Source organism: Heptranchias perlo, chromosome 3 (assembly GCF_035084215.1).
Source record: "Heptranchias perlo isolate sHepPer1 chromosome 3, sHepPer1.hap1, whole genome shotgun sequence".
NCBI classification, from domain to species: domain Eukaryota; kingdom Metazoa; phylum Chordata; class Chondrichthyes; order Hexanchiformes; family Hexanchidae; genus Heptranchias; species Heptranchias perlo.
This window is the reverse complement of record NC_090327.1, coordinates 74,761,511-74,789,220: the sequence shown is the minus strand read 5'-3', so window position 1 is coordinate 74,789,220 and position 27,710 is coordinate 74,761,511. Positions and strand designations below refer to the sequence as shown.

The following is a 27,710-nucleotide window of genomic DNA, read 5'->3' as shown; positions in this document are numbered from 1 at the left end:
CACTATTCTGTGGTGGGAAAAGATTTGTAATAAAATCTAGCCTTGCTTGAGGCTTGTTAATTTCAAACCTGTGTCCTCTCGTTCTGTGCTCACAGTCCAGTCATTTGTGATACAGAAGGGACTATTCTTCTGAGGTTGTTGCTTATATACATTCCCAGGGTAGTGGACTGCTGTACACTGCCATGTCTCACATGAGAGTTCTTGATGTTGGCTTTGAGTGTATTGAGGGGAAATTTGAAAAATTTCCATGCCCCAGCACTTGGTTCAGTACAAAGAAAAACATAATTGCTGATGAGAATAACACTCAGTCAGACCTTCTTATTCTAAACTCATGAACACTTGTAAAGCATACTTATCAAGGGATCACTTTATCAAAGTTTGAACTCCTCTCTAAACTGCAATTCAGCATCTGCTGGCACCAGGGAAATTGTTTGTGACAACGAGAGATTTATAACAACAGCATTTGTAATAACCATGTTCCACTATAGTTGTGCTGAGATGTTCAGCCTGGTTCCCAGTATACAGTTTCACACACAAGCAAAGCAATAATAAGCTGGGGGAGAAATTCAACTCATGGTTGAATTCTGGCCAGCTCCAACGCCAAGCCAGCCTGCAGGTTAAGTCCTTAGACTGGGAGAGGGGGAGCAAAGTGGAGAGGGATGAGCCAAGCTCTATAGAAGGATATGCTGATAGGGTTAGATGAAGTAGGGAGGGAGGAGACTCGTGTGGAGCATAAACACCGGCATGGACCTGTTGGGCCAAATGGCCTGTTTCTGTGCTGTACATTCTATGTAATTCTATGAAATGTAACTTTTAAATTTTTTGTGGCCATTTCATGAGGAATCTCCAGTGTTCCCTTCAAGCACCACTATATAGGCCGCTCAAGACCTGGTACAATTAGGCAGAGGTTGCACAGCGCAAGCTCCACCCATTTGTATCCAAGTTTTCTATCGGGGTCCTACAACCAGTGTTAGGACCGTGATTTGCATATACAAGGCACTTAATGTTTGTTTCAGGCAGGTGCCCTGGACATCTTAAAGGCACTTGCTTCCAATATCTCGACCGGCTTACTTGCAGAGCAGATTGGGCACAGGAGATCGCCACCCAATATTTGCAGGCCCAGCGACCTTTTTACGCCCAAAAACAGGCAAAGATAAGTTGAATTTCTCCCCTGTTGTGTTTAAAACAGTAAAGCAAAATAGTTTTATGAATGCTTCAGAATGTTAACACTCCAATAAAGTCCACATTCAGCAAAGGACACATTTCAACAAGCTGGGCTCTTATGAGCATATAGAATACACACAATGCAGGGGTCTTATAGTGCAAATACATTTTGTAGCAAAGTTACCTGTGAAAGAGCATTAAATCATCCTGAGAATGTTCATAAGAATCCCAATATATTCACCTCGCTTTTAATAATGTTCAGAGTTTAACTTCTGATTGGGTGGAAAAAGGGAGAATACCAACAAATATTTGAGAACACGGCTGGATCTGGTTTGCTTTGACTCACCTGGCTAAAGAGATGCTCTAAACAGCCATGCAGCTTATCCTGCTTATCATGGGAAATGCGTACACTACAAGGTAGCTCATCGCCTGTGAGATACAAAAACAAAAGAAATACACTTATTGTTGATTCACCATCACAAAGGGTTCATTTTACATGGAGTGGTTTATAGATTTTTAATCATGCTTATCATATTTCATTAACCTATTGGACTTGTATTTAACATATCAACTACTGATGCAGTTAAGAGGGTACAATTTACAATATACTTTGGTAAACAACAAACATTATTAGAAAAGCTATTTTTTCCCCAATTATTACCTTTCTTATGGTCTAATACATAATGTCAATTCTAAACTATATAAAGAGGATTACTGAATTTAGATGGCAAAACTGATCACATTTCCATTGGGGGTGGCACTTATGGCTCGACCTCCTTAGTCACAACCTGTAGCAGTTCAATAGAAACCCACTTGAGGTTTATGAGCCTGAAAATCCACAACCCCTCTGAGATGCCCTGGCTGTAATTCCGGCAGAAATGCAGCAGTATGGCCTTTAATGGATACATGATCTATCATAGGAATTTCCTGATGGCCTTCTAAGGAGCGGAGCCCCCACCTGCCCCAAACAAGGCCAGAGACACAGCAGGGGGTGGGGCCAGGGACGGAGAATCTTAATGCCAGGACTTCCCATATCTCGGCCTCTCAGTAGCTAGGCAGATCATTGGCGGCTGATACACAAGTGATATATTAATTTTCTAATATCAAACAATGAGAGAATGGAAGTGGAAATGCGATGTTCCTATTTTGTAGCCTGCAGCCAGTACAATCCCAAAAGATACCGAAATGCGAGTTGTATCAGCAGCTTGCATGGAAATGTTTATTTTCATTATGACAACATATCTATTTGTTTTCCTGGCATTAAACATTGTGTACCTATGAGAAAAGTGTACGGTCTGAAATTCCAATGGCGCCATTGCACCAGCAAAGGTGAAGTTGAGTGAGACCTGCACCTGCCATAATGTCACGCCACTGACACCATTGTAGATTATGGGCTCAGATAACTTAAATATGGCGAGGCATGCAGGCTATGTAAAAGCAGCCCAGTGCCTCTGATAACCTGGGAGGCAAAAAAAAATGTGCAGATGCAGGAATTAGGCCCCAAGTGCACCCTGAAAGATTGTCAAAAGGGGGAAATGGGGGCGGGGGGGGTTGGAATAGCTGGAGGAGAGGCAGAACTTGATACAGTAGCGGGATATAAAACGTGTTGCTGCTTAAAGGGAAAATGGCAGCACTGCTGGAAGGTTAACCTAGGCCATAAGAATGGCAGGTAAATTGAAGAGAAAAGCACCAAACTTCAGATGGTCTGGCCTTGATGTCCACCTAATAGATTTATGGATGGATGGATGGGCTGTTTAGGGTTGGGGGTTGGAGACCCGCCAAAAATGTAGCAGTGAGTGCGAGCTCCTTGTACCCTAAGACTGCTTCGCAGTGCAAGAAGTTGTTTAACGACCTCACCAGAGCAGCCAAGATAAGCTACCTGCTCCTCCCCCCACTTCCTTCAGTCTCTTTATATGTGTGGCACTCCTTCGTTCATTGTGCTCTAGAACTGTAGTCTGAATCTCTAAATGGGAGGAGAAGGAAGAAACAGGCTCATGGCCTCCTAACTCTGCCCAACAACCACATCCTCACCCACCCCATCATTCACCCTTTCTCTCTCACTCGACAGCCCTGAGAAATCTACTCCTGTGGGGAGTGAGGGCAGGGGGCGGGGGAGGGATATAGAGGGACCCAATTAGAATTTTCACTGGGTGAGACACAACACATGAGGGTACCAAAGGAGTCAGAGGTAAAAGTTAAATATGATAGTGGATAGCAGCGGTTCTGCAGAAGGCGGTGCAGTGTCTGGGGTCCTGCTCTAAAAGGATGCTGGATGAGTGTCACACTCACATGGAGGCACTAAGGATCATTTCAGAGGACCTGAGACAGATTGTCGGAGACACTGCAGAGTCCAATGCCATCCTCAGTGCCATTATCCGAAAAGGATTTGATACAAGGAGTGCTACCTGGAGCAAGTTGCGGCATCAAGAATATCTGCATCAATTTACATAAGAACATAAGAAATAGGAATAGGAGTAGGCCGCATGGCCCCTCGAGCCTGCTCCGCCATTCAATCAGATCATGGCTGATCTTCGACCTCAACTCCACTCACCTGCCCGATCCCCATATTCCTTGATTCCCCTAGAGGCCAGAAATCTGTCTATCTCAGCCTTGAATATATGCAACGACTCAGCATCCACAACCCTCTGGGGTAGAGAATTCCAAAGATTCACAACCCTCTGTGTGAAAAAAATTCCTCCTCATCTCAGTCTTAAATGGCCGACCCCTTATCCTGCGACTATGCCCCCTCGTTCTACACTCTCCAGCCATGGGAAATAACATCTCAGCATCTACCCTGTCAAACCCCCTCATAATCTTATACGTTTCAATGAGATCACCTCTCATACTTCTAAATTCCAGAGAGTATAGGCCCATTCTACTCAACCTCGCCTCATAGGACAACACTCTCATTCCAGGAATTAATTTAATGAACCTTTGCTGCACCGCCTCTAAGGCAAGTATATCCTTCCTTAGGATACCAAAGGAGACCAAAACTGTACACAGTACTCCAGGTGAGGTCTCACCAAAGCCCTGTACAATTATAGTAAGACTTCCTTACTTTTGTATTCCAACCCCCTTGCAATGAAGGCCAACATTCCATTTGCCTTCCTAATTGCTTGCTGTACCTGTGTGCTAACTTTTTGTGTTTCTTGTATGAGGACACCCAAGTCTCTCTGAACACCAACATTTAATAGTTTCTCACCATTTAAAAAATATTCTGTTTTTCTATTCTTCCTACCAAAGTGAATAACCTCACATTTCCCCACATTATACTCCATCTGCCACCTTCTAGCCCACTCACTTAACCTGCCTATATCCCTTTGCAGACTCTTTGTGTCCTCACAGCTTACATTCCCACCTAGCTTTGTATCATCAGCAAACTTGGATACATTACACTCGGTCCCTTCATCTAAGTCATTAATGTAGATTGTAAATAGCTGAGGCCCAAGCACCGATCCTTGCGACACTCCACCAGTTACAGCCTGCCAGCCTGAAAATGACCTGTTTATCTCTATTCTCTGTGTTCAGTCCGTTAACCAATCCACTATCCATGCTAATATGCTAACAACCTTTTATGTTTGTAAACAATTTTACAACACCAAGTTATAGTCCAGCAATTTTATTTTAAATTCACAAGCTTTCGGAGGCTACCTCCTTCCTCAGGTGAACGATGTGGAAATGAACATCGTTTCCACATCGTTCACCTGAGGAAGGAGGTAGCCTCCGAAAGCTTGTGAATTTAAAATAAAATTGCTGGACTATAACTTGGTGTTGTAAAATTGTTTACAATTGTCAACCCCAGTCCATCACCGGCATCTCCACATCATGGCAACCTTTTATGTGGCATCTTATCGAATGCCTTTTGAAAATTCCCTGTGACAGAAAGGTCTCCAGACTAGTTAGTGCATCCAATGTGGATGCTTTGCCTACTGGCCTTAAGGGACCATTTGGACCAAATAAAAGGGGACCGTCTTCCAGGAGTGTTGGGTCACATCTCTCAGGGTCTGCAGGATCTAACTAATAAAACCACGTCCTGCCCTTCTGATCAGTGGGAATTTACTGCCATGGAAAAAGAAAATTGGGTGAGGTGTAAAACGTGTGGCTGACCTGCTGCCACTCGTTTCCCGTCCTGTGGGAACAATTCAAATCAACACCACTGTCCTGGAACAGGTCATTCTGAATGGAATGTAACTTTGTGAATAAATATAGCTAACAATTTATTTTTCGGTCTGTCTTCAATGTATTTTAGCCGATTAGATTTATATTTTGGAAGAAAAAAACTATCAGTGCACACAAACATTGAAGACTTTGGCACAAATATATGATTCGCAAAACACCAAGAACGTCAGAAAGTCCAGAGAGAGAAAATAACATTCAGCCCATCAAGCCCACTCCATCCAGAGTCCATGTATGTTGATTCTATTATCAACTCCTCCCCACCCTTACTTTAAAGAACACTAAATTCCATCAAGTAGTGTCATTCTAGTCCTCAATTCCCCATTTTCAACAAATACTGACCCAGCTTCCTTTTAAAGGCAAATCGACTACCTTCTCTGGGAGTCTGCTCCACATGTCTGCTATTCTATGGAGAAAACAACTATTTTCCCAATCTCTAATCTTCCTCAGGGCTTGTGTCTTCTTGTCCCAAATTATTATTTTAAAGACCTGTGTCTTGTTCCGTTTCAGTCTTTTATTTTCTAGCAAAAATTTCAGTCACTTTAGCCTTTCTTCATAACTTAATCACAACCTTGTTATACTCATTTTGTCATAATACCTTACATTATAGTGTCTATATCTTTAAACAACAGCTGTACACCTTGATATGGCTGCAGAGGCATCCATATATTTGCCTGAATCAGTTCTACTTTTGCCAAGTAAAATTGCAAAGACATCAAAGCCGAGTTTTTGCACTCCCAGCTGTCTGTTGTAGCGAAGTTAAATGGGGTGGCTGGAAGCAAAAATGGATGGAAGTCTCACTCTGCCACACTTATGGGGAGGGGAGAAGGGGAGAGATCACACACTATCAAGGCTCATATTAATAATTTTAACGATCTGTAGTGCATCAAGTACATTAAATGTAATTTCATTTGAACATACCTTTTTTAATTTCATTTTTATGGTGATTTTATGCATTATATATTTGATTTACTATGACTGTATAGATTTTAGCTTTATCATCTGAAACTCACCATAACCACAGAAATCAAAAAATGTGGAAGTAAAAGATATAACATAGAATAAATTTAGGGGAAAAGGAAAAGCAAAAATACAATTATAACAAGAAAAATGTTTAGAAAAAAAGGAGATAAATAAAAGAAAGCAATGACAAATGAGAGACAAGAGGCAAAGGAAAAAATTCTTTGAACGGGAGATAAAATTCTTATGTGTGAAATCTAATTTTTGCTATGATCTCTGTAACTCTGCTACTAGCAGAGCTTCTGGTTGCATTTAGTGCCCTCTTTCTACCTAAGGCAATATTCTGCATGGTACACATTGCATTTTACATCATGTGCAGCTTACCAGAGTCCATGTCATCACTGTGCACATAGGAATCGCAGTGGCTACTGCAGATACTTGTAAAAGAAGCAATGGAATTCCTATTACTGTTGCAGTCACTGGGGAAGAAAGAAAACAAGTTAAGCCTCATTTCTTACAAATTATGTGCAGTTCATGTTGAATATTGTTTTACTCTGTGCATTTTGGCTTGTGATGCATCTTCAGTATGTATCTTCAGTATGTATGCATAGCTGGGCCTTTATTCCGATGGAGAATGATGTAACACTGATAAATTATGCATTATATATGATTTGACAGCTGTCCAACACAAAACATAATTATCCTGCTCTCAGTATGTTCTTGGGGTTTAGATTCTGGAACAAATTTGCAAACAGTTCTTTTTTTCATGATTATTACTTATTCCAGATTGTTTTGACCGGTGCCTTACCTTAGAAACTGTTTTACCTTTTGAACCTTTATCTTGTAGTTAAATGGTTTGATCACACATACTAATAAAGCTAAGAAAAGGGTCTTACCATGAATATTTTTTTAACAATCAATTTATGACCAACTTAATAGTATTTTGTTTTGCTGTCCATCTCCATAGTTTTTCGAGTGCTATTAGCAGCATCACGAACATTGCGTTGGACCTGACAAGCAGGATAATATGAGCAAGATCAATTGGCATAATCACTGAAGTGCTCTAAGTTATGTTTTTATGAACTGTTGTTAATTCAGTTCACCGATACAATGTGGGTTAGCTCCAAGCCAGTTCGCCTATGATGGTAACTTGGTATTTTCCGATAGGTAAAGTTCAGATATAAACGCTGAATACATTCGTATTAAATTTCTTTGTGCACTACTTTAGGCAGGTGTTAACCCATTTAAAATAAACAGTTTGATGCCTGCCTAAAATTAGCACAGAGGATATAGTATGAGTACAGTAAGCATTTGTAACTGAACTTCACCAACTGAAAAATATAGCCCAGTAAATATTTGTAGCCAGAGATTGGAATTTCTGTTGGTGCACTATAGAGGAGGTAATTGATTGTTAGTTTTGGTTTTTCAGCATGTTGGCTAGTCCCCCCTTTACTGTTTCCTGTTTCAAGGGATGGGCCAATGTGCAGCCATTAAACTGCTAAAGTATATGTTTTAATACTGCACAATGAGCCATCCATGAAGTGGCAGAATTAATATTCCTGATAATCAGCTGTCAATTATAATCATAAACCATTTAAACAGCTGAAATAGCACAGGGGAGACCCGAGGAATGGAGCATAGCAGAGGAGCGAAAGCCAGGTTTACTGACTCAGTGCTGGAAAACCTATTGGAAGGAGTCAAGGAGAGGAGGGGTACATGGTGTGACATCAATAGCCACTCCTCATCTTCTCCCTCCAAAAGACATATGATGCAGGAGCCACAGGAAGGGTTGAAAAGGTACGTGCAGTTTCCAGGACTCACAGGAGTTGGCAAGGCATCAGGAAGATGATATCAGACCTCAAGACCGAGATAAGTCACTTTCACTGGGGGTTAAATAACTTACGAAATGGCCGCGGGGATCGTGCTCCGCGATTAACCCACGCCCGTTCATTGCATTGCAAGCAACACGTTAAATTGATGCTGCCTGCTGATTTCCATGCTTGCTGCATGCAGTCAGCACTATATACGCTGTCGATTGGCTGCACGCATCAAGGAGCATGGAGGAGTCCAGCTCCAACTTGGCACAGGGCTTTGTGCAGAGCTTGGAGCCCATCCTTTCCAACCTGGAACGGGTGGTCACCTCCATCAGCACACCTATGGAACCCACCATGATACAGCATCTGATGACTGATGTCACAGCTTCCATTGCAGCACAAACATCTTCCATCAAAGGTCTGACTGCTGCCTTGCAAGGTCAACCTGCTGCCATCGTGTCTCTGGGTGCCTCTGCAGATAGGGGCTTCCAGGGCGTCACAGCGGTCGAGCAATCTGTTCTCCAACAGATCACCAAAATTGCTGAGGCGCTGCCCCAGGAGAGTGACATTGGCTCCATGGAACACGAACGTGTCTTCTCTCAGGATGACAGCATTCCTGTTCCCAGCCCTGCCACTCCGCCAGTGCCCTTGCTGTTGCCTGTCATCAGCCGGCCCAGTCTGCTGCAGCCCACGGAAGATGATGCAGTCTGAAGCCAGGCCCTCTAGACCCAGAGCTGCTTGAGGTCGTCTTCCAAGGCCATCTGCATGCTCTTCAATTGAATGTCAGTAGCCTTCCATCTCCCATGCTCCAGCCACTGGGGATGCACCTCGTAGGAGCACCAGGAAAGGTAAGGCACACGAAAGACAGGCACTAAGAGAATGCACAAGGGTGAATAGTATCAGCTTGTTTGCATTATTTCATGTGTTCATTTATAAATACGGATTTGAATTTGCATTTTGTGGTGGTTTTTATTTCTGCGGTGAATTGAGGGAGGAACCAATGTGTAATCATAAGGCGGATGATTTGATGGTCATATGAGAGAGGAAAGGTAAGGAGTGTGGGACTATTGGTGAATGGGAAGGTGTAGTTGAGGTTATTGGTATCGGTCATTAATAATCTGATCATGTAGAGCCCTGGTCGAAAGGGCCTGTCTACATTATAGCCTCTCTTCCTCTTCCTCCATGTCCTGTTGCACTTCCTCCTCCTCCTCCTCCTCCTCTCTCTCATGCTCCTCAGGTTTTTGCCTAATAGGCAGTGGCAAGGGCTGTTCCCTCATGATGGCCAAGTTGTGCAGCATGCAGCGTACTACAACAAATCTTGATACCTGCTCAGCTGATACTGCAGGGCTTCTCCAGAGCAGTCCAAACAGCGGAAGCATTGTTTGAGGATGCCTATGGTGTGCTCTATGATGTTCCTTGTGGCAGAATGGCTCTTGTTGTAGGCCTGCTGTGCACATGTGCGTGGGTTCCTGACCGGGGTCATGAGCCATGTCATGAGGGGATAACTCTTGTCGCCCAGTAGCCAGCCTTTGACTTGCTGCACTGGTTAAAATACAGATGGAACAGAGGACTGCCGCAGAATGAACCAATCATGACTGCTGCCAGGATAGTGAGCATTGACCTGCATGATGCACTGCCTGTGGTCGCACACCAGCTGCACATTGAGGGAGTGGAATCCCTTTCTGTTCATGAATATGCCCGAGTTCAGATGAGGAGCATGCAAGGCAAAGTGCGTGCAGTCAATGGTACCCTGCCCCATGGGGAAGCCTGAAATGTGATCAAAACCTCGTGCTTGCTCCTCCTGTTTGCCTCTGGCAAGAGGGAATGAGATGAATGTGTCTTCCGTTGTATAGAGCGCCTCAGTGACCTCCATTATACAGCAGTGCGCTGCAAACTGCGAGATGTTGCTTATATCTCCAGCAGCAGCCAGAGCCATAAAAATTAACAGCCACGGTCACCTTGACAGCCACAGGCAATGCTGTCCTTACTCTGCTTTGAGGCTGCAGTTGTGGCTGCAGCAGTTGACAAATTTCAATCGTGACCTCTTTAGTGAACCGAAAACATCTGAAGCATTGGTCGTCGCTGAAGTTGAGGTAAGAGAATTGCTCCCAGTAGACCCTCTGTGGATATGACCTCCTGCTGAGTGCCCTGCTCCTCCTCCTCCCTCTTCTAGCAGCTTGTCCTGTGCTGCCTAGCCTCTCTTCATTCTCCAAGTCATCTTCAATTCCCAGAGGAAGCCCCACCAGGCCACCCATGTCTGGAAGCAACTTTTTTTGGCACGATGTTTTAAATGACACAAAGAGTACAGCAAAACCAACCAAACCACTCTTCCTGTAGAGTACTGAAACTTTATCCAAGTAGAGGAAAGCTCCAAAAATATGTACACCTTTACCAAGATGTCGTCCTGCGCACTTCCCATTGGAAGGTGCACATGCATCTTGGACCCCATTTTCAGAACTTAGGTGTCTGGGTAGCACCTAGAGTACGGGCGCTACTCGCCAATTTCATCCCCAATACCTCCACAATATTCCTCTGCTTGTAGGACAAGAGTGCTTTCAGTTGCTAGGAACAAAGAGGTATAGGGAGTGTTCCAAAGTAATAGACCGCTTTCGAATAAGTCACCCTTAGAATCATTGGCTGTCAGGGCATCAAGGGAGTGGCGAATGATGAAACTGGAGCTCAGGGCTAATACCACAATGTCATGTTGACCCACTCAGTGACTGTCATACAGGCATTATCTTGCTTGGATTGTTGAAAGCAATAACAACTTGCATTTATATAGTGCCTTTAACATAGTATAACGTCCCAAGGCACCTCAGAGGAGCATTATCAAACAAAATTTGACACCAATCCACATAAGGAGATAGTAGGACAGGTGATCAAAAGCTTGGTCAAAGAGGCAGGTTTTAAGAAGCCTCTTAAAGGAGAAGAGAGGTAGAGAGGCGGAGAGGTTTAGGGAGGGAATTCCAGAGCTTAGGGCCTAGGCAGCTGAAGGCATGGCCGCCAATGGTGGAGTGATTAAAATCGGGGAAACGCAAGAGGCCAGAAGTGGAGGAGCGCAGAGATCTCAGAGGATTGTAAGGTTGCAGGAGGTTATAGAGATAGGGAGGGGCAAGGCCATGGAGTGATTTGTAAACAAGGATGAGAATTTTAAAATCGAGGCATTGCTGGACCGGGAGCCAGTGTAGGTCAGCGACCACAGGGATGATGGGAGAACGGGACTTGGTGCAAGTTAAGATACTGGCAGCAGAGTTTTGGATGAGCTCAAGTTTATGGAAGGTGGAAGATTGGAGGCCGGCCAGGAGAGCATTGGAATAGACCCGGTGCCAGGCGCTAGTGAGTACAGAAATAGAAGGATAGAGCAGATGAATGCGTGGCTGGAGAGATGGTGCAGGAGGGAGGGCTTTAGATTCCTGGGGCATTGGGACCAGTTCTGGGGGAGATGGGACCTGTACAGGCCGGACGGGTTGCACCTCAACAGAGCTGGGACCAATGTCCTCAGGGGAGGTTCACTAGTGCCGTGGGCGAGGGTTTAAACTAATTTGGCAGGGGGGCAAGCACCAGGATTTAGCATTGGAAAGGAGAAACAAGGTGCACGAAGCATTAAGAGAGACAGATAGCACTAGGGTAATAAATAGTACGGTATTAGGTGGGATCAGACTAAGAGAGAATGAAAGAAAGTCCAAGATAGGTTTACAGTGCATGTGTGTAGAAGCACGAAGCATGTAAATAAGGTTGGTGAGCTGCAGGCGCAAATAGTCACATGGGAATATGATGTGGCAATAACGGAGACCTGGTTCAAAAAAGGGCAGGATTGGGTACTAAATATTCCTGGATACGGGTTGTTCAGGAAAGATAGGGAAGGAAAGAAAGGAGTGGGACAGGGTGGTGGCAGTATTGATTAAGGAGAATATTGCAGTGCTGAAGAGAGAGAATGTCCTGGAGGGGTCAAGGACAGAATCTATTTGGTTAGAATTAAGAAATAAAAGAGCTGCCATTACACTATTGGGTGTATTCTATAGGCCACCAATTAGAAAAGTGGCAAATGGAGTTCAATCCGGAGAAGTGTGAGGTAATGCATTTGGGGAGAGCAAACAAGGCAAGGGAATACACAATAAATGGGGGGATACTGAGAGGTGTAGAGGAAGTGAGGGACCTTGGAGTGCACGTCCACAGATCCCTGAAGGTAGCAGGACAGGTAGATAAGGTGGTTAAGAAGGCATATGGAATGCTTTCCTTTATTAGCCGAGGCATAGAATATAAAAACAGGGATGTTATGTTGGAACTGTATAAAATACTAGTTAGGCCACAGCTTGAGTACTGCGCACAGTTCTGGTCACTGTATTACTGGAAGGATCTAATTGCACTAGAGAGGGTACAGAGGAGATTTACGAGGACATTGCCAGGAATGGAAAATTTTCATTATGATGACAATTTGAATAGGCTGGGGTTGTTTTTCTTGGAACAGAGGAGGCTGAGGGGTGATTTGATTGAGGTGTACAAAATTATGAGGGGCCTAGATAGAGTGGATAGGAAGGACCTATTTCCCTTAGCGGAGGGGTCAATAACCAGGGGGCATAGATTTAAAGTGATTGGTAGAAGGATTAGAGCGGAAATGATGAAAAAAACTTTCACCCAGAGGGTGTGGGGGTCTGGAACTCACTGCCTGAGAGGGTGGTAGAGGCAGAAACACTCAACTCATTGAAAAAATACCTGGATGTGCACCGGAAGAGCCTTGACCCGCAGGGCTACAGACCAAATGCAGGAAAGTGGGATTAGGCTGAGTGGCTCGTTTCTCAGCCGGCACAGAAACGATGGGTCGAATGGCCTCGTTCTGTGCCGTAAATTTTCTATGATTCTATGATTCTAGTGGAAAGGATATAGAGGAGCAAATTTGCACGGAAATTACAGAGAGGCGCAAGACCCATAGAGTAGTGATAATGAGGGACATCAATTATCCTAATATGGACAGTGATAATAATAGTGTAAAGGGCAAAGAGAGGGAAGAATTTCTGAAGTGTGTTCAGAACTTTCTTGATCAGTATGTTTCCAGTCCAATGAGGAAGGAGGCATTGTTGGATCTCATGCTGGGGAATGAGATGGGTCAAGTGGAGCAAGTGTCAGTGGGGGAACATTTAGGGAACAGTGATCATAGTATGATAAGGTTTAGATTAGCTATGGTAAAGGACAAGGAGCAATCTTGAGTGAAAATACTTAATTGGAGGAGGGCCAATTTCAGTGGGTTGAGAACGGATCTGGCCCGGGTAAATTGGAATCAAAGATTGGCAGGCAAAACTGTAATCGGAAAATGGGTGGCCTTTAAAGAGAAGATGGGTCGTGAACAGTCTTGGTACATTCCCACGAGGTGGAAAGGAAGGGCAACTAAAACCAGAGCTCCCTGGATGACAAAAGAGAAAGAGAGGAAGATGAAGCAGAAAAAGGGGCCTATGACAGATATCAGGTTGATAATACAAGTGAAATCCAGGCTGAACATAGAAAGTTCAGAGGGGAAGTGAAAAAGGAAATAAGAGGGGCAAAGACAGAGTATGAGAATAGACTGGTGGCTAACATAAAAGGGAATCCAAAAGTCTTCTATACGCATATAAATAGTAAACGGGTAGTAAGAGGATGGGTGGGGCCGATTAGGAACCAAAAAGGAGACCTACGCATGAAGGCAGAGGACATGGCCGAGGTACTAAATGAGTACTTTGCATCTGACTTTACCAATGAAGAAGATGCTGCCAAAGTCATAGTAAAAGAGGAGGTTTTTGAGATAATGGATGGGCTAAAAATTGATAAAGAGGAGGTACTAGAAAGGCTGGCAGTACTTAAAGTAGATAAGTCACCAGGTCCGGATGGGATGCATCCTAGGTTGCTGAGGGAAGTAAGGGTGGAAATTGCAAAGGTACTGGCCATAATCTTCCAATCCTTCTTAGATACGGTGCCAGAGGACTGGAGAATTGCAAATGTTACACCCTTGTTCAAAAAAGGGTGTAAGGATAAACCCAGCAATTACAGGCCAGTCAGTTTAACCTCGACGGTGGGGAAACTTTTAGAAACGATAATTCGGGACAAAATTAACAGTCACTTGGACAAGTGTGGATTAATTAAGGAAAGCCAGAACAGATTTGTTAAAGGCAAATCATGTTTAACTAAACTGATTGAGTTTTTTGATGAGGTAACAGAGAGGGTTGATGAGGGCAATGCGGTTGATGTTGTGTATATGGACTTCCAAAAGGCGTTTGATAAGGTGCCACATAATAGGCTTGTCAGCAAAGTTGAAGACAATAGAATAAAAGGGGCAGTGGCAGCATGGATACAAAATTGGCTAAGTGACAGGAAACATAGTGTTGAACAGTTGTTTTTCGGACTGGAGGAAGGTATACAGTGGTGTACCCTAAGGGTCAGTACGAGGACCACTGCTTTTCTTGATATATATTAATGACATGGACTTGGGTGTAAAGGGCACAATTTCAAAAGTTGCAGATGAAACAAAACTCAGAAGTACAGTGAACAGTGAGGAGGACTTCAAGAGGATAGAGACAGGCTGATGGAATGGGCGGACACGGGGCAGATGAAATTTAACGCAGAGAAGTGTGAAATGATACATTTTGGCAGGAAGAACGAGGAGTGGCAATATAAACTAAAGGATACAATTCTAAAGGGGGTGCAGGAACAGAGAGACCTAGGGGTATATGTGCACAAATCATTGAAGGTTGCAAGGCAGGTTGAGAAAGCGACTAAAAAAGCATATGGGATCCTGGGCTTTATAAATAGAGGCATAGAGTACAAAAGCAAGGAAGTTATGATGAACCTTTATAAAACACTGATTCGGCCACAACTGGAGTATTGTGTCCAATTCTGGGCACCACACTTTAGGAAGGATGTGAAGGCCTTCGAGAGGGTGAAGAAAAAATTTACTAGAATGGTTCCAGGGATGATGGACTTCAGTTACTTGGATAGACTGGAGAAGCTGTGGTTGTTCTCCTTAGAGCAGAGTAGGTTGAGAGGAGATTTGATAGAGGTATTCAAAATCATGAGGGATCTCGACAGAGTAGATAGAGAGAAACTGTTCCCATTCGCGGAAGGGTCAAGAACCAGAGGACACAGATTGGCAACATTTTTTTTACACGGTGAGTGATTAGGATCTGGAATGCACTGCCTGAGGGGTGGTGGAGACAGATTCAATCATGGCTTTCAAAAGGGAACTGGATAAGTACTTGAAAGGAAAAAATTTGCAGGGCTATGGGGATAGGGCGGGAGAGTGGAGCTAGCTGGATTGCTCTCAGAATCATAGAAAGGTTACAGCACGGAAGGAGGCCATTCGGACCATCGAGTCCACGCCGGCTCTATGCAAGAGCAATCCAGCTAGTCCCTCTCCCCCGCCCTATCCCCATAGCCCTGCAATTCTTTTCCTTTCAAGTACTTATCCAGTTCCCTTTTGAAGGCAATGATTGAATCTGCCTCCACCACCCCCTTGGGCAGTGCATTCCAGATCCTAACCACTCTCTGTGTAAAGAGTTTTTCCTCATGTTACCTTTAGTTCTTTTGCCAATCACCTTAAATCTATGCCCTCTGGTTCTTGACCCTTCTGCCAATGGGAACAATTTCTCTCTATCTACTCTGTCTAGACCCTTCATGATTTTGAATACCTCTATCAAATCTCCTCACAACCATCTCTGTTCCAAAGAGAACAACCCCAGCTTCTCCAGTCTATCCACGTAACTAAAGTCCCTCATCCCTGGAATCGTTCTAGTAAATTTCTTCTACACACTCTCTAAGGCCTTCACATCTTTCCTAAAGTGTGGTGCCCAGAACTGGACGCAATACTCCAGTTGTGGCTGAACCAATGTTTCATAAAGGTTCATCATGATTTCCAGACTTTTGTACTTTATGCTTCTATTTATAAAGCCCAGGACCCCATATGCTTTTTTTAATCGCTTTCTCAAACTGCCCTGCCACCTTCAACGATTTGTGCACATATACCCCCAGATCTCTCTGTTCCTGTACCCCTTTTAGAGTTGTGCCCTCGAGTTTATATTGCCTCTCCTCGTTCTTCCTACCGAAATGTATCACTTTGCATTTTTCTGCGTTAAATTTCATCTGCCACTTTGTCCGCCCATGCCACCAGCCTGTCTCTATCCTCTTGAAGTCTATCACTGTCCTCCTCACTGTACACTACCCTTCCAAGTTTTGTGTCATCTGCAAATTTGGAAATTGTGCCCTGTACACCCAACTCCAAGTCATTAATATATATCAAGAAAAGCAGTGGTCCCAGCAATGACCCCTGGGGAACACTACTGTACACCTCCAAAAAAACAATTGTTCACCACCACGCTCTGTTTCCTGTCACTTAGCCAATTCTGTATCCATGTTGCTTCTGCCCCCTTTATTCCATGGGCCACAATCTTGATGATAAGCCTACCGTGCAGCACTTTATCAAATGCCTTTTGAAAGTCCATATACACCACATCAACTACATTGCCCTCATCTACCCTCTCTATTACTTCATCAATAAACTCTATCAGGTTAGTTAAACACGATTTGCCTTTAACAAATCCGTGCTGGCTTTCCTTAATCAATCCACATTCATCCAAATGACTGTTAATTCTGTCCCAGATTATAGTTTCTAAAAGTTTCCCCACCACTGAGGTTAAACTGATTGGCCTCTAGTTGCTGGGTTTATCCTTACATCCTTTTTTGAACAAGGGTGTAACATTTACAATTCTGGCACCACCCTCTTATCTACGGATGTTTGGAAGATTATGGCCAGTACCTCCACAATTTCCAACCTTACCTCCCTCAGCAACCTAGGATGTATCCCATTCAGACCGGGTGACTTATCTACTTTAAGTACTGTTAGTCATCTTAGTACCTCTTCTTTATCAATTTTTAGCCCATCCAGTATCTCAACTATATCTTCCATTACTGAAACTCTGGCAGCATCTTTTTCCTTGGTAAAGACAGATGCAAAGTACTCGTTTAGAACCTCGGCCAACCCCTCTGCCTCCATGAGTAGATCTCCTTTATTATCCCTAATCGGCCCCACCCCTCCTGTTACTACCCATTTATTGTTTACATACCTGCAGAAGACTTTTGGATTCCCTTTTATGTTGGCCGCCAGTCTATTCTCACACTCTCTCTTTGTCCCTCTTATTTCCTTTTACACTTCCTCTCTGAAATTTCTATATTCTGCCTGGTTCTCACCTGTGTAATCAACCTGACATCTGTCATACGCCTCTTTTTTCTGCTTCATCTTACTCACTATTTCTTTTGTCATCCAGGGAGCTCTGGCTTTAGTTGCTCTACCTTTCTGCCTCGTGGGAATGTGCCTAGACTGTACCCGAACCAAGTCCAGCAATGCCTCCTTCCTTGTTGGGCTGGAAACATACTGGTCAAGAAAGTTACCCCGAACACATTTCAAAAAATCCTCCCCTCTCTGTGCCCCTTATATTATTATTATTATCCCAGTCTATATTAGGATAGTTGAAGTTCCCAGTTATCGCTACTCTACAGCTTTTGCACCACTCTGTAATTTCCCTGTAAATTTGCTCCTCTATATCCTTCCCACTAGTTGGTGGCCTATAGAATACACCCAGTAGTGTAATGGCACCTCTTTTATTTCTTAACTCTAACCAAATAGATTCTGTCCTTGACCCCTCCAGGACATCCTCTCTCTCCAGCACTGCAATATTTTCCTTAATCAATACTGCCACCCCCCACTCCTCTCTTTTCTTTCCTTCCCTATCTTTCCTGAACACCTTGTATCCAGGAATATTTCGTACCCAATCCTGCACTTTTTTGAGCCAGGTCTCCGTTATCGCCACAACATCCTATTCCCATGTGGCTAATTGCGCCGGGAGCTCTCCAACCTTGTTTAACATGCTTCGTGCGTTTACACACATGCACTGCAAACCAGTCCTAGACTTTCTTGTACTCTCTCTTAGTCTGATTCCACCTAATATTGTACTATTTCTTCCTCTAGTGCTATCTTTCTCTCCCTATCCTTTATGCCCCTTGTTTCTCCTTTCCAATGCTAAATCCTGGTGCTCGCCCCCCTGCCAAATTAGTTTAAACCCCCTCCCCCCCACCGCAGCATGAGAGAACCTTCCCGGGAGGACACTGGTCCCAGTTCCGTTGAGGTGCAACCCGTCCAGCTTTACAGGTCTCACCTTCTCCAGAACTGGTCCCAATGCCCAGGAATCTAAAGCCGTCCCTCCTGCACCATCTCTCCGGCCATGCATTCATCTGCTCCATCCTCCTATTTCTATACTCGTTCATAGAGCCGGCAACGGCTTGACGGGCCGAATGGCCTACTTCTGTGCTGTAACCATTCTATGATTCTATAGTCAAGCCTAAAGGTAACAAAGGCATGGATGATGGTTTCAGCAGTAGATGAGCTGAGGTAGGGGCGGGAACTGGCAATGTTACGGAGGAACAATGAAAGTGGTGCTTAAAGGGGGTTATTTGAGATAGCATTTTGGATTTTTCTTTCTCTGCTACCATCTTAGAAATGGAAGAGCAGACAGCTGGCAAGGCTGGTGACGCTGAGTGACACAGCACCTCACAGCATCCTGAGCTATTATTAGCCTTAAGAATGTAGATTGTGAGATTGATGAAGTAGCACAGGACGAGTCACAATGCCTGGTTGAGGAAAGGCAAGTTGTAGTGGCTGCTCAAGGCCAGCCACCTGCTGACTGGAAGACGGCAGGCCGATTCCTGCCTCTGCTGCAGCGATTTAGACTTCACAGGGCCTCCTTACAAATGTAGGTTGCTGTCTGAGTATGATTGTCTGTTTGCTCATTTGTGTCTTTGCAAAATACTCTGCAAGGTCTGGGTAAAACTATAGGAGAACTACTAGCCTGGATCTGTACAGTCATTGATGAATGGGTTGTCTGCACTGCAGTCTACCATGGGGCAAATGGGAACTCCTGTGGTATATGCAGTGAAACTCTCAGGGGAACAATGGCTGCATTTCTTGTCAATGCTCTGACAGTTGTTATCGAGGCCTTAGGCTCAAATCTTAAAGGTGCCCTCGACCAAATTCAACAAACCAGGAGATTGTATGGAGACAACCTTGAAGCAGAAATTCACCAATCTCATTGCTATCCAAAGTTTTGCTTTCAGAGATATTAATAGATATGCTGAGTTGGTGCCCAGGAACAGGAGCATGCCTAGTGTAGTCAGGGCTCGGATGGCTGGCTCTCAAGCCGACCTTACACCTGGTCTATCAAGCAGCAGGCAATCAGTGAGTCAAATAGCCAGCAGACTTACTCCTTTCACAAGGGAATCACCTTGAAGTAGTAGTCGGTTAGGTGTTTCACAACTGAAACAAAGGGGCACTCTAACAGATCATATCAACAACACCACACAATTGATGAAATAAATGCACTGCATTTAATTTCAACATTGTGCCAAGTATTTATGTGCTAAAGTTAGGATAGTATTTAAGGAAAATGGAGAAGCTGTTTTGCAAACAATTAATTTGCAGATGTGGATTGCAGCTTTATTAAATGGTGCAGCTGTGGCACACATTGGAAGGCATCTTGAATTAGTACCAGTCTTCTTTGTTATATTGCTGGTTTGACAGATTGTTCATTGTTGTCACCTTCATCTACTTGTCCTCTCTTAGCTTCACCATCTTGTCCTTTGACCTGTACGGCAAAGCTTCTTGGCAGAGCAAAGTTATGGAGCTTGGAGCAGATGACAATTATTTGTGAAACTCTGAAGGAACCACACTACAAGGCACCCCCGATGGGTTGACACTTCTGAAATGCTGCTCTCTGCCCAATAGTACACTCAATCAACATTCTGGTTGTAGCATGATCCTCATTGTATCTGCAATCTACTTCTGTCTATTGTTCACCCAAGGATGTCACGATTCCTGGCTGCAGATGGCAGCTTTGGTTTCCCAGGAGCCATCCTTTCACTCTTCCTTTTTCTTCAAATAAGGTTGGCACTGATGATTGCCTTAAAATTATTTATCAGTATTCTTGGAATAAACTAAAACCTTTTCGATAATGACTATGGCTCCTGACAAATAAATTTCTATTTCCCATAACTATTCCATTCAGTGACCACCTCTTTTCCTCTACACAGCATGGTGCTCTGTGATGTTTTCCTTTGCATGCATTATAGGAAGTTAAGTTGTTGCTGTTTAAAACATGGTTCTTGAGAGACTGCCATATAATAATTCAGGGAGGCATCAGATGTTCAGGGCAATTTTACTTCTACTATTATTTCAATTTTCTTACTGGCCTTGCTTTCCCAATCGTATTTTCACCAACTCCTAGGGGGAATTTTAACCTCTAGTCCTCAGTAGCGGCCTCCTGCTGCCCGATTTTAATGGTCAGGCAGCTGCTACCCGCTGACATCCAAGCCATTTTGGTCAGGTTGTCAGACAGCAGCATGCGAATGAGGCTGGGCTTCCCCACTACCACTCCCGGACGGGCCGGCCACTCGCTAGGCCGCATTCCCGCCCAGGACTTCAAATCGACCCTCAAAGTTAGAAATCAGTTTCAAAAATAGAAACTTCATCTTAAATATTGTGGGGCCAAGCAGCTTTAAAAAACCTCATGGGAAAAAAAGCATATGCATAAACAATCTATAGTTAAAGCTCCCAAGAAATATAACTGATTGAGAAAATGTTTTCATTCGTTGGTTTGGTCAAGTTGGGATTTTTATGATTTTTTTCTAGTGTTTGCACGGGTGACACATAACCAGATCTGAGGTATACCTGTGTGTTTTTCCTCCTTCCTTTAATACTTTGAGTACTGAAAAACTTCTTTAACTACCAAGATAAGTGCATTCCCTTTGTAGTACTTAAAACATTTGTGATTTGTATGTTTCTAAGTATTAGTAACACAGACCCCCCCTCTCCAGATTCAGAGGCATGTACACAAATGCAGAACATTTCCCAATTCACAGCAGTTTTTATACTTTGTTTTATTCAAGAGAATTCTACGAGTCAGTCTTGAAAGGTGATATAAACACATCATTAGAACCCTGGAAGACTAAACATGTCTACCTTGAGGTTATACAAAGCTTTACCAAGGCAAGGTTATACTTTGGCCTTGGCTCATCTGACCCACTGTTTGGTCATTTACATCTTCTAGCTTCCACTTAGCAAGAAGAGCCCCATAAGCATGATTTGTCACTACTAAACACAACAACAACAACAACAACAACAACAACAACTCGCATTTATATAGCACCTTTAACGTAGTAAAACGTCCCAAGGTGCTTCACAGGAGCGTTATCAAACAAAATTTGACACCAAGCCACATAAGGACAAGTTGGTCACAGAGGTAGGTTTTAAGGAGCGCCTTAAAGGAGGAGAGAGAGATGGAGAGGCGGAGAGGTTTTGGAAGGGAATTCCTGAGCTTAGGGCCTCGGCAGCTAAAGGCTGCCAAAGGTGGAACAATTATAATCAGGGATGCACAAGAGGCAAGAATTGGAGGAGCGCAGAGATCTCGAAGGGTTGTAGGGCTGGAGGAGGTTACAGAGATAGGGAGGGGCAAGGCCATGAAGGGATTTGAAAACAAGGATGCGAATTTTAAAATCGAGGAGTTCCCGGACCAGAAGCCAATGTAGGTCAGTGAGCACAGGGGTGATGGGAGGATGGGATTTAGTGCGAGTTAGGATACAGGCAGCAGAGTTTTGGATGAGCTCCAGCATATGAAGGAGTGGAAGATGGGAGGCCAGCCAGGAGAGCATTGGAATAGTCAAGTCTGGAGGTAACAAAGGCATGTTTGAGGGTTCAGCAGCAGATGAGCTTAGGCAGAGGCTGAGATGGGCGATGTTACGGAGGTGGAAGTAGGCGGTCTTGATGATGGAGCGGATATGTGGTCGGAAGCTCATCTCAGGGACAAATAAGACGCCAAGGTTGCGAACGGTCTGATTCAGTCTCAGACAGTGGCCAGGGAGAGGGATGGAGCCAGTGGCTAGGGAATGGAGTTTGGGGCAGGGACCAAAGATAATAGCTTCAGTCTTCCCAATATTTAGTTGGAGGAAATTTTTGCTCATCCAGTGGGACAAGCAATGTGACAAATGAGAGACAGTGGAGGGGTCAAGGGAGGTGGTTGTGATGGTCACAGTCACATAGGATGTCATTTGTGACTTTGACAAGGCCGTTTCAGTACTATGGCAGGGGTGGAAACCTGATTGGAGGGATTCAAACATGGAGTTGCGGGAAAGATGGGCATGGATTTGGGAAGTGACAACACATTCAAGGATTTTGGATTGGAAAGGGAGGTTGGAGATGGGGTGGTAGTATGCAAAGACAGAGGGGTCAAGGGTAAGTTTTTTGAGGAGGGGGGTGCTGATGGTAGATTTGAAGATGAGGGGGACAGTACCCGAGGAGAGGGAACCGTTATCAATATCAGCTAACATGGAGGCCAGGAGGGGAAGTTGGGTGGTCAGCAGTTTAGTGGGAACAGGGTCGAGGGAAAAGGAGGTGGGTCTCATGGACAAGATGAGCTCAGAGAGGGCATGAGGGGAGATAGGAGAGGAACTAGAGAAAGATGTGAGCTCGGGGCTAGGGCAGGGGAGAACCGTAGGGCAAGTTTGGCTTGGTGGGTTAGGGGAAGGGAGGGAATCGGCAGTGGCAGCTGAATGGATGGTCTCAATCTGAGTGACAAAGAAGTCCATGAGCTCCTCACACTTTTCATTGGAGGTGAGGGTGGAGGGGACAAGGGAGAGGGGTTTAAGAAGGCGGATTGTAGTGGAGAAGAGAAGCCGGGGGTTATCTTTGGATAATCCATCAGGATGATCCTAGAATCGTGAGCAGTTTTGGCAGAGGAAAGCAGGACCCGATAGTGCTTTATGTGGTCCAGCCAGATCTGGCAATGAATGGCTAAACCAGTTGTCAGCCACAAACATTCAAGTATGCGCCCCTTGGACTTAAGTGAGCGGAGATGAGGGCCGTACCAGGGAGAATGACCAGGACGAGAGAAAGCAATGGTTTTAATGGGACAGGCTATCAAAGGTGGAGGTGAGGGTGTGATAGAGCAGATCGGTAGCTACAGAAACGTCATGGTGAATGGAGGACCAAAGGCTAGACAGTTGGGAATTTGAAAGTGCCGTTGTAAGTGACCTGGGGGAAAGAGTTTTTTCCAGGGGCGAACACAGAAGGAAGTGGGGTTGGGAGGGGGAAGGGGATGTGGGTGGAGAGGGTGGAGATGGATAAAAGGAAATGATCAGAGATGACCTTATTTGAGATTGGCACGATGGGAGTAGAGAGGCCATGTGAGATGGCAAGGTCGAGGAGGATGGCCGTGAATATGAGTTGGGGAGTTTATATGGAGGGAGAGATTAAGGGAGGATAGGAGGGCAGTAAACTGAGAGGAGAGAGAGCACGATGAGCTGAGTGGAGGTTGAAATCACTGAGGATGAGAAGTCGCTCGGTGCAGAGGCTGAGGGAGGAAAGCAGTGAAGATATCTTAGTGAGAAACTTGTCGCGGTATTTGGGTGGGCGGTAGAGAACGAGGATTTTAAAGGAGAGGCGAGAGGGGTGGAACAAGATGAGGTGCTCAAAGGAAGAGAAGGTGCCAGAGGAGTAGAGGGACAGACCAAAATGTCATTTGGTGATAAGGGCCAGACCAAATCAAGTACAACAATCATAGGCACAATGATTGGAACAGATTTCCTTTGCTACCAAAATATTTATCAAAACGTGATTTCATAGAGAAACCTAACATGACAGAACAAGATGCTCAATATAAATAACCAAAACAGGACAAAGAATCTAACTGCACAGCAACAGGCACAGACACTTGTCATTATGATCGAAATAAAATGTTTTTAAGGAAAGCTGCAATAATAATACTTTCTTCTTAAATTCTCAGCATTAATTTTAAATTGAATATTCAGTCTAACTCCATTATAGAGTAATCTAAAGCAAATTATACCTGTAGGAATCCCTGTTGCTTATTGTATCGTGACCTGAATCCTCTTGGTCATCTCCGGTTACCACGAAGCAGACCTTTTTGCCATTCCGTTCAGCCTTGTCAGCGTCATTCTCCCCTGTTATTAGCGACTCTGACATCTTGGTCTCTGATGTAGTTGGATGTGTTATTGATGAGAGGAGGCTATAAAATGGGAAATAAAATAAGTATTTCAGAGTTCTTAAGACTTTTCGGTAAAGAAAATAATGCAGTAAATTCTTTCCTACAGGCAAATTGAAAAAAAACCGTGTCTGTATTTACATTTACCAGTGGATGTAACCAGAACACTTTGTAAAAATGTAATGTTGTCAGTAGGGATTTTTTCAGAATACTGTTGCTTCTACATAACCATAGAGTATCCAGTATTTAAGGGAAACTCCAGGACCCAAACACTCCCTGACAACACAAAACACTCATCTAATGTTTATTTTATTTATTTTTGTAATTTATATGGTAAAAACAAGTTTCAAAGGCCCGATATTAACACGGAGATGGGAATGGAGCAGGGTGGGTGGGGGGGGGGGGGGGGGGCGGGGGGACAATAGCCGGCGACAAACGTGGGACGTGTGGAAAAGTCCGATTTCAATCGGGATGCCTCATTATCATTTTATTTCCGGGTTTCGTGTCTCCACTGTGCATGAGCGGGCGTGATACAACCCACATGATGTGAATTCACATCGACTATTTCAAGACCCAGTTCACAGATGCAATGGAAGACAAGGTTTGGAGTTTGTTATGTTGGTTTTGAAGCACAAAATTATGAGTTATGGAAGGAAGGAGAGCTAAGGCTGCACCCAGATTTAATGAGGCGTCTCTGAATGTCCTGCTGGGTGCAGAAAGGGCCAGGAAGAAGGTCCTCTTTCCCAGCAATGGGAAAAAGAAACCTGCAGCCTCCACAAAGAAGGCGTGGCTGGAGGTGTCCGAAGAAGTAAGTAGCAGGAGCGTGATCATGAGGACCTGGATCCAGTGCAGGAAGTGTCATAATGACCTAACCAGGTCAGGAATAATGAGCAACGTTGTAGATTCACCTACATCATGTAGTGCACTCCCTCTCACTCCGTTTTGTTGAGCGTACTCCATTCACATCACCCGTCACACCCACTTAACTTTCAGCAGCACCCATTGTTCTGTTTTGATGCACATCCTCATCTCCCCCTTCCTCCATCCAGCACTCACCCCAATCCTCATGTAATCTGATACCACCTCAGTCAGCTCCCCCGATTCTCAACACATATCCTCAAACGGCACTGTCAACGCATTCCTCAAATGCTTGCCAGTGCCACTCGTGATGCATCTGCCTGATGGTCACCCACACCAAATGCAATGCCTCCATCGGATGCACACAAGCCTTACAGACACTCTGTCGTGCCACCCTTGCAGGGGAAGAGAGCACAGAATGCCAGGGAGAGGGTGAGGAGTGGATGTGGACCCCAACAGATCGTGGAACTTAGCACAACAGAAGAGGAGGAATTGGAGATAAGCGGCACCTCTGCCTCCCTCAGTATCGGAGATGGCGAGATTGGTAGTGTGTTGTAGCAGGGTGACAGAATTAATCTCTCAGATGCACATCTCCCATAAGACAAAGACTTTTCAGGAAAAATTACACATTATATAACAAGTATTGAGTTGATTAGAATTTTAGTCCTTCTGAATAAGACATAAATTGTTCCGTTATGTCAAAGCATCAATAGCCCACACCTGCAGGGTCTAAACTTTTGTCATTCTTGCCCTTCCTGAATGCATCTCACACCAGGCCCTCTGGCTAGCTTGTTTCCTGTTGAATGTTGACATTCTTTCAAACAATTAAATTTGTACGTACAAGGCCACATGGGAAAAGAGGTAAAATACAATTCAGACTAGTTAGTTCATGCACCTGGATTGTCCAATTTATTTTCTAGTCCTAGTGACATCATCTTGAACACCAGCTTTGAATATTAACCATTTGACATTTCTAATGTCAGTATTTCAAATGATTTCAAACTATTTGGCTTTCTCTGGGGCTTGGTAATTTCGGTGGTGCAACACACAATTATTGCTGGCACTCAATGTAATGTCAGCAAGAACTATTCAGGCTTCAATCTCTTACATCACAAGGGATTTACTAGGTTGCAATTGGGCCACTTCCTGTGCTGCAGTGGAGTGCTCAATTTCATTGAGGAGGGGGATAGGGGTTCAGAATAGGCCAGTCCCATGCACAGAAGAAGCATCAACGACAACTTGCATTTATGTACTGCCTTTAATGTAGAAAAATAACCCAAGGTATTTCAAAAGCATAATGAGACAAACATGGACGCTGAGCCAGAGAAGGAGATATTGCTGACCAAAAGCTTGGGCAAAGAGATGGGATTTAAGAAGGGTCTTAAAGGAAGAGATGGGGGAAGAGCTTCATCTCCACTAACCTGCTAGCAGTCAACCCATAGCCCCCATTACACCGCCACTGATCACGTGAATACTAAGAATGGTGATTTCGAAGAGGCTGCCAAACAATAAGCCAACTTGTAAATATAGGTATGATATAGAAAATTCTAGAATTGCGCGGGAAATCAGTTAGCATTTCAAATTCCCAGCATTTGCAGGTTTTTTTGTTTTTATTTCAGTTGTGAAATAGTTATGTGTATTGATGTTGTTACATCAGCCTGTATAATAAATTTGAAAACTTTTAAGTGAAATAAAGAGAAGCTTCAGCAACAACCCAAAAAGGATTAAAGTCTGTACTGCAGGCCAGAGAGAGAGAGTCTGCCACGCACAAGTGTTTCCCAGGCAATTGGCTGTCAGGTTCTGGGCCATATCAAGAACTAAACCAACCCCAATATTCACCAAAAGTGATAACAAATTTCATTTAAATTTTTAAATAAGATAGGGGCCAAAAATCTGCATCCCCTCAGCTGCACTCCAGCTATCAGTCTGGTGCAGCAAAAGGGTCACAAATTAGGCCAAGGTGCGCCCTAGAGACACGGATGCCCGCTCCCATTATTTAAATAATGGGACCTCCCAGTGACCCTGCTCACTTTGGCAGGGACCATCAAATCACGGAATGTTAAAGCAAAGTAACAGCCCATTGGACCCATCAAATCTGTGCTGGTGTTCTTCTCCAAGAAAGCAGAGACTTGAGCACATAATCTAGGCTGGCACATTTGTGCAGTACTGAAGGAGTGCTGCACTGTCGGAGGTGCCGTCTTTCGGATGAGATGTTAAACCGAGGCCCCATCTGATCTTTAAGGTAGATGTAAAAAATGCCATGGGACTATTCGAAGAAGAGCAGGGGAGCTCTCCCTGTGTCCTGGCCAATATTTATCCCTCAACCAACATCACTAAAACAGATTATCTTGTCATTCATCACATTTATGTTGGTGAGACCTTGCTGTGTGCAAATTGGCTGCCATTTTTCCGACATTACAACGGTGACTACACTTTAAAAAATACTTCATTGGCTGTAAAAGGTTTTGGGGTGTTCTGAGGTCATGAAAGGTGCTATATAAATGCAAGTTCTCCTTCTATCTTTTACTTTATGATATGCACACTAGATGTTACTGTTTTTTGCCTCAGTGCTTTCCCTTTAGCTTTAGTATATTGTGTGCGTCTCTTTACTCCTAACCAGTGAATTCTTCTAAGTGACTCTCCATGGAATAAACACATGCTAACTACTGCTGGA

The 27,710-nt window shown here is 44.1% G+C and overlaps 1 protein-coding gene across 5 annotated transcripts in view; it reads right to left on the bottom strand.

The window, feature by feature from the left end:
- prex2 (phosphatidylinositol-3,4,5-trisphosphate-dependent Rac exchange factor 2) overlaps nt 1-27,710 on the bottom strand; it is a 428,462-nt gene that overhangs the window by 162,987 nt on the left and 237,765 nt on the right. For all 5 annotated transcript variants that reach the window (XM_067980312.1, XM_067980313.1, XM_067980315.1 and 2 more), the window contains 3 exons: nt 24,023-24,202; nt 6,685-6,779; nt 1,511-1,593 (listed from right to left, as the gene is read on the bottom strand). In XM_067980312.1, the coding sequence (XP_067836413.1) occupies nt 1,511-1,593; nt 6,685-6,779; nt 24,023-24,202 (358 nt within the window). The remainder of the gene's footprint in view (nt 1-1,510; nt 1,594-6,684; nt 6,780-24,022; nt 24,203-27,710) is intronic.